At 37.0% G+C, this 13,052-nt stretch overlaps 2 protein-coding genes across 19 annotated transcripts in view; both read left to right on the top strand.

Moving 5' to 3' along the window:
• Positions 1-1,858, top strand: part of LOC139964065 (protein lev-9-like) — a 79,962-nt gene extending 78,104 nt beyond the window's left edge. The window contains exons 10-12 of the mRNA XM_071965420.1: positions 383-613; positions 963-1,152; positions 1,678-1,858. The gene's annotated coding sequence lies outside the window, so the exon portion shown is untranslated. The remainder of the gene's footprint in view (positions 1-382; positions 614-962; positions 1,153-1,677) is intronic.
• LOC139964060 (sushi, von Willebrand factor type A, EGF and pentraxin domain-containing protein 1-like) overlaps positions 1-13,052 on the top strand; it is a 495,975-nt gene that overhangs the window by 357,415 nt on the left and 125,508 nt on the right. For 17 of the 18 annotated variants that reach the window (XM_071965388.1, XM_071965391.1, XM_071965390.1 and 14 more), the window contains 3 exons: positions 5,708-5,899; positions 6,101-6,274; positions 6,812-7,012. In XM_071965388.1, the coding sequence (XP_071821489.1) occupies positions 5,708-5,899; positions 6,101-6,274; positions 6,812-7,012 (567 nt within the window). The remainder of the gene's footprint in view (positions 1-5,707; positions 5,900-6,100; positions 6,275-6,811; positions 7,013-13,052) is intronic. The other variant, XM_071965396.1, reaches the window with a different exon arrangement.

Genomic DNA, 13,052 nt, shown 5'->3' with positions numbered 1-13,052 from the left:
GATTATAGATATTAGATTTTCCTCCTAAACCGCCTGTAACTTACGCATATATTTCCAGCAACATTTTATCAAGTCTCTCTACCAGAACATGAAATCAATCAGATAGAACCTATCAGCAAATACCTGCTTCCTGTTCATGGAGGATGTGAGGTACATGTTATCGTAGATGGGAGACCTCGTTACTTTTCATGCTCTTCTCTCAGCATTTTTTTCCCGAACAATCACTAACATTTTTCGGATATCAGATACTTCTGATTACTTTCTTAGTTTAACATAAAAATAGAGAGAGTATATATTAAACTTCTCATGAAGTAACAAGGGTGATTTGACATCTAGTTTTCAACGATTTAGTAAAAAAATATTCTTTTCATCTCTCTTTTAGTCGGTTGTTTAATTCAAGTCACTCGAGACGATGTAACTTCAGTGCATTACAGTCATCCTGAGGGTATATCATGTACTCACTTCAGATACAAACCAGCAGGAACAATTCGTTCATTTACCTGTAGGAGAGGGTATAGAATACCAGAAGGCGCTCCATTTCAATCAACCTGTCAATCAAACGGAAGACTTGGCGGCCAATCGTGGTCTTCTCCAACGCCTACATGCGAGAAGAGTAGGAAATAACTTAATTAAAAATAATATTGTCCTGAGCTTTATCAACTGCGTTATCAATGAGAAAAAAATCTGAATTATAAAAAAAATAAATGTCTGTTCCTTAAAGGCTGGTAATGAGAACGAGTTTTAGACTTTCTATAGCTGCACAGAATATATTATTTATTTATAGCTCATTTTCCCATTTACCAGAGCCAGTATTTATATCATGTTTTGTCCTTTCTATGATGGTTTAATGGGAAACAAACCTTCCATTCTTAATTGTAAAATAATACGTGTTCCTACTATTCCTAATTGTGATGATTTCAATTTCATTTTTACCATAGTTTCTTTTTTTCCATTTGTACCAGTTCCATGCCCAACGATTGCCATGCAGAACGGGCAAGTAAGGGTATAAACTAAATTCACGAATAATCCTAACACTGGAACAAAATACCACCGCAACGTTCACGTGCAACAATGGTTACTACAAAAGCCACCATAACTCAAGTTCATGTGATTTAGGAATCTGGACTAATGAACCACCAAGGTGTATTGAAGGTATGTGTATGCAAGCTAAACGTGACACAAAATCCAACGAAGAAACTGACTTTGGCAAATACTGTATGGAATCCTCGTGTTATAAATATCGTATTTAAGGTTGAATGTTCTATACTCAGTAATATTGACTTGGCTTGAAGATGTCAAACATTTATTATGTGTTATTATGTTGTCATCTTATGAGTTGAGAAACTTTCAAAAGACACCACACGACCAAAAGTACACACAGATACACATATTGATGTAAGAATCTAATTTTTGTGACGGTTTTATTTAAACATCTCACAGCAAACATGTACATTTAGAGCTTGAGTCATTATCCAGAAGATTCAGTCATTTGGATCCATTTTGATATGTTTTGTATCAAACTGAGCACATATCTTGTGAATTATTATTCATATGATTTATATGAATAACTATACAGATCTAACAATCGAGTATGATGCCAGATAAAAACCTGCATAGAGATTCCTATTTTGCATTCCATCGTTTTTAGAATGAAAATATAATCATATTCATTTTTAGAGCCCTGTAGTGAATCATCAATTTACTTTGGAGACTGGGAAGTTGTCTACAACACACCGGAATCGGAACCAGGCTCCGGATACCGGTTAAGTGGAACTATTGCCACGTTCAACTGTTTACAGCATGGATATGCCACAGATGTACAACAGACGTGTCGACTTGGAAGTTGGGATGGGCAGCGACCATTCTGTAAAAAGAGTACGCGATATCTTTTTTTTAACGTATAACTTCTATGTTCAAAAAAATCAGACTCATAAAGTGAAAGCAATCTGACATTTGCTCCGATTTGATTTGCGAGCATATATCTTGATCGATCCTAATTATGTGCAACAGATACACAGTCCTATTTACAAGTAGTTTCTTTTATTTCCTACTTAAATCTGTTTGAAAAACAGACGTCCGATGAAAAAAATGAGTTCGATGAATTGATGCATTGATGAATTGACGAATTGACGTATTGACAAATTGAAGGATTGAAGAATTGAAGAGTTGACGAATCAATGAATCGACGAATTGACGATATGACGAATCGACGAATTGACGAATTGAAAAATTGACGAATATATGTATTGAAGAATTCGATTTAATGAATTCGATTAAATGAATGCACCATTGCTGTCGTTTTATTTTAACCAAAGTTGTGAGTCGTAAATGTTACTATTTCACGTCACAATTTCTGACTTATCTATCAGAATACTCCAGGCTCCATGTAAATTTCAACAGAAACGAAGAGATTTCCTTCGCATATTTCATACTTTAATTTCATTAGTGCATTGTGAAGATGAGGATTTGAATAATGGTCGGGTGGTATACTCAAGCAATCGTGCCAAACATGGTACAATCCGATCTTACATTTGCGATGACGGTTTTACATTACGAGGAAACGGTGCATCTACGTGTGACGCCGGACAGTGGACGAGAGAGCTTCCTGAATGTATCGAAGGTAAGAACGTACCCTAAATGGATTGAAATCTACCACCTAATCATCATACACAATTTGACATTATAAACTGCAAACTAGTGCTTTACTAAGTAAGGTTTGGAAAGCATGGCCTACGCTTGCCCTATAATTATTTTCAAAACATGAAAATACAGTAATATATATATCATTTTAGACATCATATTATTGGTGTGATATCGACAGACGCGCAACTTTAACCGATCTTAATTTTACTCCCATTAGTTTGTGAATAACAAAGAAACTTGAACTTAACTCGATATTCCAAAATGCAGTATCCATGCTCGCAAAATATTATCTGCGATAGCTGAATTATTGATCAGTTAGTTGTTGAAGAGACATATATCTAGGACAAACCTACTGTTGCCTCATGAACAATTCTTATTTTAATCTTATTTAGTCTCAGCGTAGGTGACCTAAAATGTGGTATTTGCTATGACTGAGAAACGATAAATATTTGTATTTATATATATTTGTATGATAAAAACGATGCTTAGAGCGGAATGTAGATACGGACAGACGCATTTTTGTTGTGTAGAATAACATTGGATCAGTTTGGCATTAAACATTTCAACTTTCTTACGCAATATTATTGCAAGTATACACCTGAATAAAAGCGGTAAAGGTGAGTGTGTGTGGTTGGGGTTGGGGTGGTGAGGGGGCGGGGACGAGGTGAGGGGTTGTAACCAACTCCTACCCCCTCTTTCTAAGCCTATGGCAGATAAAAATCAGTATTTAACAAAGTGTTCATTTACGACTGTTTTACCTCATTATTGAATTCTCCTTGATATTTAATTCTGACAGGCCAACATCAGTATATGTAATTATGACCCCGTTTAAAGCCATGTTATAATTGAAATTTGTCTAAGGCATATCCACAATGAACAAAATACCTATTAAAATTGTTTTTTTGTTTATGTTGCCTGACCGAAGAGGCGTAAATTAGTTCATACATTCAGTCATATTTACCTTCCGCAAGCAACATATGGTATTTTTGCGTTTTAATCATACGTCGAGAGTACAAACGATATCCTTTTGCTATATTTTAATCATCAGATCCATGTAGCGAGAATGAACTCGACGGGAATGGATGGAATATTAGGTATCGCCCTCACGCTCAAGATCTTGAATTTAAATCGCCCGGTACAATCGCCACTTTAGAATGTCCGCATGGATACGAAAATTCAGGAGAGAAAATATGCCAACGGGGATATTGGCAAGGAAACAGTCAGTCTTGTAACAAAAGTATGTGGATTAGTGCTTTTTGAGATTGAAGCAGTTTGAAGTAAACAATTTACAGTTAAAGTATGGTTTAATGAGAATGTTGTTAAAGTGACCAAAATTTATAGTCATCACAATTTTGTTTAAGCTAAGGAATGCCTAGATGCAAAATGGTGTTATATTTCTCAACTTCGTCCATTAAGAATGACCCCAAAATCATTTTCTCGGAGCAACTCTTGATTAAACTTAGGAAAGTTAAAAACGATAACAAAAATAGACAAAATATTTGTTTTATACTGACTTTTATTTAGATTTCAAACATTTTGTGACAACAAGCTTGAAAAAATGGACGGACGGGTCGCCAATAGTGCGTTCTTTTGTTGCGAACTAACAGACTTTCTAACATGGTGAATTCATGCGCTGATTCCCACAGTAAAAAATATATTTCTTCACAGCCCGTCTGTATTCTATTAAATACTTTGAAAATGGGCTGTAATTTTTACCAGGCTCCCCAGCTCCCCAGCCCACCGGCCCACCGGCCCACCTGCCCATCGGGCATTGCCCAAATGCCCGTGTGGCTAGCCGTCACTGAGTGGAGTAACATTAATGTGTTTCACGTTGGTCTTTTATGCGATTTGATGTAGTAGAGGCATACGTTCACATTCAAATAGATAGTATATAAGTTAATATATTGAGAATACAGTTTTTACTACTGCCAATCCTCATATTTCCCGGGAAGTCCTGGAGCAGTTTGTCAGTCCAGCAACATAAAATCACTGCTTTTCGAACACGTTCCTACAATCAATCATTTGCAGAGCATACTTTTACCTTTAAAAACATATATTCACTATTGCAAAACTTGTACTACGTTTTATCATAAGCATACATACCACCGAAGAAGGAAATACTGTGCTTGCGATTTATTTTAATAACGTAAATATTGGCAGTTTTTCTGTGCTAGATTGAATCACAGGAGTCTACCATGATAGAAATTGTTTCCCATTTGGCAACATTGGTGAAGGCATAGCATGTAGTCATTAATTACGATATCAAACTTGATTTTTAATTTTAAATTGGTTATATGATTGTTTTTAACGATCTGACATTACCATCAACTGACGTATGCATCTCTCACAGCTGCATGCCCAGAAGAAGGGTTACGACATGGCCGAGTGGACTATAGACCATTGCGCCCGGAGCACGGCTCAGAACGCATATTCACATGCGAGGAAGGTTACCACCAGCGCCAACCAGTATCTGAATCAAAATGTATCGCTGGGGTTTGGTCGACAAACGTTCCTGTTTGTACTGAAGGTAAATGTTAGTGCATTATAAGCAGGATTACGTACACTTTACTAATTGGCCGTTAAAACAAGGTTATTGATATTATGACCTAATATGTCATGACGAGGTGATATGCATTATTCTGTTTAAGGACATTTCTGCTCTGTAAATAGATCAAATTCCATTAATTAATATAGACAAAAGTATTTTAAAACAGCCGCTTCGAAGAAAACGGCCAAATTTTAGTCTCGAAACTTCCAGGAAGTAACATGCGTAAACAACATTTTCTTTCTAAATATAACTTTCTATGATAATCAATTTAAGATCGGCTTTTCTGATAAATAACTGACTTACTATGTATCAAATGCTTACTGTTTGAACAACCAGGGAGCTTAATAGGCTTGTGTACATGATACCTAATTAACCTCATGTAATTCATAGAGAGAACAAACTCATAAGCAATATGTCCATTATTTTCTCTTCAGACTCAAGCTCATTTCATCTTTGAAAAACCAAAATTGGTTCCAAACTCGTTTGTTTACACATGTTCTTTTTTATTGACAACAGAACCCTGTAGTGAGGATGATATTGGTGTTGGCCAATGGAGAGTTGTATATAACAGAGACTCAGTGGAGCGAGGAACCAGACCACACGGTACCACTGCTACCTTTGTATGTACTGAGCGTGGACATCGAACAAGTGGCACGAAGCAATGTCGTACTGGACAATGGCGAGGAGATGCACCAACTTGTACTAAAAGTATGTCATGAAATCTGAATAACGCATCAAGAAAAATGTGTATTTGATATGTATATAGATCGAATACGTAGCCTTCGAAGTCTTTATAATGTAAAGAAATAAAGCTGAAAAGAATACGCTTCAACAAAGCACAGAGTCCTGCCTCTATATCATTATATATTATCTAACGTAATGAAATTGAAACATTCTTGTACATTTCAGTTCCATGTGTCCACCAAAAGATACGGAATGGACGTGTACATTATTCCACGGATAACCCAGAGCAAGGAACAACAAGAAACGTAGCTTGTAAGGCGGGTTACCGAGCCACAGATATGGAAGATTCAGTATGTGATTTGGGAAGTTGGACAACTGCTCTACCGGAATGTGACGAGAGTAAGGAATAACACCTTTATCTACTAACTTGCACACCGGATGTAGCCTTTATTCGGATGTAAAATGTTCATGTTACGCAAGTTACAAATTACTCGTGCCACTCGTTTAACATCTTTCGTTTACCTAATGGTTTAATCCTAGTTATGTTTAGTTTCTTTTTATGCTTTCCTTTTCTCAGAGTCCTGCAACAAAATGAACTTGCAGAGTAGTGAATGGAATATTGATGTCAGCATAGAAGAAGGGAATAATGCAGACATTATTCACCTCTTTCACTTATCTGTAGAATTATGTCTTTGGTGTTCTTGTGAATTGTATGTATGATAAATGTGACACATGTAACATTACGTAGTATAGTCACTTAAATGTGTGGAACGGTATGTATGTTAATGGTTTCCTTCACTGTATGGGGTAATCTGCTTCTGTGTGTTATTGAGAAGTGCACTACACAGTCAGTAAACAATGAAAGCACGTCTAGACAACATTTTGATGGTGAGCTTATTAAACCATGTAATACGTGCAAATAACTTTTATCTCAAGTATCCTGCAGTAAGGAGGAATTTCCAAATGGCTGGTTTGTGTACTATGACCACAACAATCAACGTACTACAAACCCAGAGCACGGTAGTAGACTCCAGGCGGTATGCGAACCAGGAACACACTTCATTGACGACGTAGTTTTGCATACGTCTAGGTGTTGGAATGGACAGTGGGAACAGGAAGTTCCAGAGTGTATTGCCGGTAAGAAGACCTGGAACCTGTGTATTCACTTCCTTTCTAAATCACAGTATTCAAATACTAAAAATATTTGCGTAATTTTTTCGGTGGTGGGGGAACAGGGGTAATTGATGTACAGCGTATCATCATATTTGGGCCTCGTGAAAAAAATATGTTTACATACGCTTATGGGATTTTTTATCTCATTTGCTAATATTATCATAAACTGAATGTAAAAAGTCAGCATTCAACTACGACATATATTTGCACACATACACAGACACATAAAGACACATACAGATTCGGTTTCGAACCTCTGGACATACAATCAGCGTCCATGGCCTAGTTGGTTAGGGTGTCCGCGAACAAAGCGGGAGGCCCGGGTTCGAATCCCAGTGGAGGCTGGAAGTTTTCACTGTTCTGGATTTTCCTTCTCAATACGTTTTCATTTATATATATATATATATATATATATATATATATATATATATATATATATAATACTAATAATAATAATAATAAAATATGCGTTTATATAGCGCTAATTTTGTACAAACCATTCAAAAGCGCTTAACAAGGAAAAAGCCAACCAGTCGGGTCAATCAAAATAAGCAAGCTTAAACAGAAACTGTTTTAGCTTTATCTTGAAAGCATCCAGGGTCAAGGAGTCGATACACATCAATTCCACCGGAAGTGAGTTCCACAACCGAGGTCCTTTGTAGGCAAAAGCCCTATTGCCTAACGTATTTTGATTGAAACGAGGTACATGCAGGGTGATTTGAGAATGTGAGCGCAAAAGTGAGAACTAGACTTCACCAAGATCATATCACATAAATAATTAGGTGCAAGACCTTTTTAAAACATTTAAATACTTACTACGATTACTTATACTAAGATTAGTTTAAATTCAATGAGTTGCTGTACAGGTAACCAATGAAGAGATTGTAAAGTAAAAGTAATGTAACAACATTTAGGAAGAGCGTAAATCAACCGAGCCGCTCCATTAAGTACCATTTGAACTCTATGAAGCTTTTAATCAGGTAAACCAATCATGAGTGCATTACAGTAGTCAATGTGACTAATTACAAAAGCATTAACAAGAGTTTTAGTACAGTCCTCATCCAGGAATTTTCTGATCTGACGAATATTATAGAGTCCATGGTATGCCCTTGAGCAAACTTTTCCAATATGAATGTCCATTGACATGTTGCTGTCAAGATGAACCCCAAGATTTTTAGCACTATTACATGGCTTAATATCCACGTTACCTAGTTTTATCATCTGAACCAGTGACTTAGCACCTTGTTGAAGAGTACCAATTAAAAGAAACTCAGTCTTGGAATCATTGATCATTAGCCTATTGCTGATCATCCAATGTCTTATTTCGAATATAAGTGATTGCATTGCCAGAACAGCCCGTTCCTCAGATAACAGAGAACCAGCATTGAAAGATAAATATAACTGTGTATCATCAGCATACCTATGTGCGTTAGGAAGGTGTTTAGAGACAATAGCAAACAGCTGAGAAACATAACAAAGGAAAAGAACAGGACCGAGACAGCTGCCCCTTGGTACACCACAATTCAAAGAAATTTTTTTTCGATGAGATATCTTCTATAGATACATGCTCTTTTCTGAAAGACAGATAATTACCAATCCATTTTTGTGCATTATTAACAATACCAAAGTGGGTACGCAATATGTTCATAAGAATTTCATGGTTAACAGTATCGAACGCTGCACTCAAATCCAACAGGGTTAAAAGAGTGCATTGTTGTTGGTCCATATTCATCAATATATCACTATGTATTTTCATAAGTGCAGTTTCTGTAGAGTGATTTTGCCTGTTCGCAGATTGGCAATCAGGAAAAGGAGCATGTAATGAACAATGTGAGACAATCTCATTAACTACAGCTCGTTCAACTAACTTGGAAACATAGCTCAAATTACTTACTGGTCTATAATTAGAATAGGGTCCAAACCTGCTCTCTTTAACGATGGAGTAACGGTAGCAATCTTCCATTTGTCAGGAACATTACCATATTTTAGTGAAAGATTTATCATGGTATTCAATACAGGCAACAGTGGGTCAAGACATTTTCTAAGTAACCAAGTGGTTATAGGTTCAAGATTGCAGCAAGCCGCGTTGGAGGATTTGATAAATGTGCTAACTTCATCATTAGAAAGTGGCTTGAACCCAGTCAACTTCGATTGGAAATGCTGTCGAACATAAGGTTCAAAAGGACCAGTAGCAATGGAATCAATGTTTGCATTAATTTTATCAAGTTTAGATATAAAAAATTGTCCGAAGTCATTAACAAGTTCCATAGTATTCTAGTGTGGCGGATAAAACACAACTTGCTTGTTATTACACAATGACTTTGCAACAGTAAATAGTTTCTTGGTGTCGCCTTCACAATCCCGGATGGTTGATGTATAATAAGACTTTTTAGCATAATCCAGATGGAATGAATACTCATTGCGCAAAGAGCGGTGGACCCGTCTGTCAGTTTCAAGACCAGATTTACGAAAGACTCTCTCAGCCTTTCGACAAGCGGAGCGTAATATTTTCAATTGATCGGAGAACCAAGGCACTGTTGGCCTAACGGTAATAAGTCTGGTCGGAACTGGTGCGTGGATATCAAGGACAGATGTTAAAGTACGATCATAGCATTCAATTAAACTCTCCAAATCAAGCCATTCAGTTGTGCATAAATTTCAAAATATCTGTAAAGAATTGATCAATATGAATACTTCGATATTTCCGGTATTCAATTTCTTTGGTTGAATGTTTGGTAATAGGAAGGTCAAGATAACATCGAATTGAACAATGATCAGACAGTGATTAGAGCAGCTTGTTGAGACGATAACACAACATCGTTAGCAGATCGTGTGATGATTAAATCAAGCGTGTGTCCGGAGTTATGAGTTGGAAAGGAGACATGTCGCTGGAGACTAAACGAATTCATAATATCAGTAAATTTAGTCGCATCAGTACTAGTGTGATCATCCACATGGATATTAAAATCGCCAGTAAGAATAAGTTTTTTTTCAGGACAAAGCACACAGTCTTCAAGGAGATACTGAATTCTCGGAAAAAAAAGTTGAAGTGGTGACCGGATGAGCTTCGGAATATGGAGGACGGTAGATAATTATTAAACGAACTCTGAGCTTGTCAATAGCGACCAGCCATTCAGAATATTCAAAAGACGACTTTTCATCAGAATGCAATAGGTTGATCTTAATTGAGGCACGAACAATTAAACCATTCCCACCACCAATTCTATCCAGCGGTCGAGGCACTCCAAGATAATAATATTAACCCACAGGCGCTAAGGCAGCTTCGGAAACAGTATCACATGACTTAAGCCAAGTTTCGGTTAAACAATAGTCAGTGCCAGAATGAATAATGTGATCAACAATTAAAGAAGTTGTATTTCGAGCTGAGCGAACATTGGCAGTCTCCAATATAAATTGCCTTTGTGAATGTCAACAAGTCTTAGTATTGCCGTCCTGGACACTAATGTCAAGTTTAAACGAGCAATCAATCGTTTTACTTTGTTCTGCGCATCGACGTACTGAGGAAAAGTTATATATGATGCCACGTGATTTGCGCGAGTTCCAGAGTTGGCACGTTTGCAATTAATGCAAAAATGTTTATGTATTTCGTCAACGGAGATCTTGCACAGCCTGGCTTCGTGGTCATTTGCACAGATGGCACAAGAAAGGGTGGTTTTGTTAGAGCATTCTTTATGATAGTGCCCAAACAGTTCACAGATGCTACATCGCTTGATATGGAATCTATTATAAATTTTGCAGGAGTTCATACCCAAGATGATACGATCACCATGTTTTTTCATGAAGTCACGAAGTGATGGGGACACATTGAATATAGCTTGAAAAACGGTTTCATCATTTCTCAACGGCTTTGAAACAAGATGAGTAATATGATCTCCAAGCGTATTGATTTCAAAATATTCTGACAACCAACGATTTTGTTGAAGTAGAACAGGCAAAGGGTCATCAGCAAAGGAAGCAGAAAATCCGACAACTGCAATAGTTGGCAGCATGATACCAGCTTCCAATTTTCGATAGGCTGTTAGCGATGGCAGTAGACAGTTTGTCACGTGATGAAGCTCAGTCACATACAATAATGGTTTCGCTTGATTGGTTTTTGAAAGATTTGCTAATTTGGACATTGCTATCAACAATAGTTTTCTCAAGTGTGGTGGTTTCAATATGAGATTTTGGAATAACCAGTGCGGATTTGCTTACACGAGCCTTCCTTATTTCGACCAATTTCTCCCCATTTGACCGATGACAGGGGCAGTCGGAACGTTAGCATGAATAGATCCTTTGGCTTATTCAGCTGATTGTTGAGATTGGCTATTAGATTCAATGACATTCTTAATTTCATTCAGGTTGAGCTCCAGGCGATCGACTTTCTTTTCTATATCACAATCGCGATTGATCAGGGGAGTTGACGCTAGCCTCTTTGTCTGATTTACAAGAGTTACAGATGTAGAAAAAAATTGGATAGAGTTTAGATGTATTGTTCGGCATATTATACAATGACGATGAGCACAGCTTCTTCTTGTCTCCACAATCAAATGCATGCACTGATGATTGGCAAAGAAAACAACACAATATGTTTGCCTGCATGCAGTTGCACACTGTGCATTCGGCAATGGAGGTAGACATAGCTAACGTGTGCACCACACACAGAAATAAGTTTCGCAGAACTAATGTAAGTATCTAAGACAACTTAGGCTTGACAGCCCAGAGGCAAAAGGATTTCAAGTCGCCGTAAATTGGGCGAAAACAATGTCAAATTAATTCAAAGAGTACTCACAAGTGTAATATGGATATAATTATGTCCAACATTTATATATATATATATATATATATATATGTATATATATATATAAATATATATAGGAATAACAGAAACAAAATGTTAAACAATCAAGGGTAAGATACAACAATTAAATAAGATGAGTGATTGGAAGTAAAACAGCCAATGTTTGATTTTTGCAGAGCTTTCAAGCAAACTAGCTTTTCTTCAGAGCATGATCACTGAAAGTGACAAGGAGTAGCAGGAATTGCAACTATTTTATAGAGAAGAGTGTTGGCAAGGTTGTGAAGTCAAAGCGACTTACTGATTTCTGCTGAATTGTGCAGAAGATTTAGAAAATCGGATTATTTTAAACCGCGTCCGAATATTTTATTCCGAGTCTTTCGTTTTATATGCTTTGTTATGAATTGTTTTAGTTTATCTGGGACGGCAAATCGTTTCTGATGTTTAAACCGAATGATGCCGTGGTTTTAAGTTAGTTCCCAGAAATTGTCTTTTCCTTGCTACATTTATGTCCATGATTCGTTTTGATCAATGGCAATAACACGCAAATTCTCAATTGTATGATTTTGGAGATTGAAATGATGTGCAACAGGTTGGTTGCAGCGATCTATGTTGTGTCTTTCTCATTCTAAGAGTGTTTTTTTTTTCTACAACGTATCGTAAAATGCAAATATTGCAGTAGATGAAGTAAATGACATTTTTGAATAAGTAGATTATTTTATGCCGAATTTGGAACGTGCCTTTGGTTTGGTTGCTCAGAAAGACGCCAGTCGAATCGACAATAAGCACGTTTTTGCAACTTTGTGTACCCGCCCTGTAGTTTCTGTTTTATTTTCCCTTAATGGGAGTGTCATCCTGAAAGGATGCCCGAACTAAAATATCCCGTAAGTTACTGGGTCTCTTAAAAGCGATGACAGGTAGTTCTTAGAAAACTGATTTCAGGCGGTACATTGAAGTAGGTGAAAATTCTTATGAATGATATTAGCTAGTGGTGGGAGACCAGGGTGGAATTCAGTAACCAATGGTACCCTTTTAGAGCTGGTTTGAAAAGTTTTGCATGCCAATGTTTCGGTACGGGGTTTGTTTTTGGCCGTTTTGATGGCATTTTCAATAGTTCCCCGAAAATACTGTCTGTTTGGGAGATGCTGTGACAGTTCTTTAGTGCGGGAATCAAAATCGACTTCAGAGGAGCATATGCATCGAATG

This window comes from Apostichopus japonicus, chromosome 22 (genome assembly GCF_037975245.1).
Source record: "Apostichopus japonicus isolate 1M-3 chromosome 22, ASM3797524v1, whole genome shotgun sequence".
Classification (NCBI taxonomy): Eukaryota; Metazoa; Echinodermata; class Holothuroidea; order Aspidochirotida; family Stichopodidae; genus Apostichopus; species Apostichopus japonicus.
This window is presented reverse-complemented; position numbering and strand designations above follow the sequence as displayed.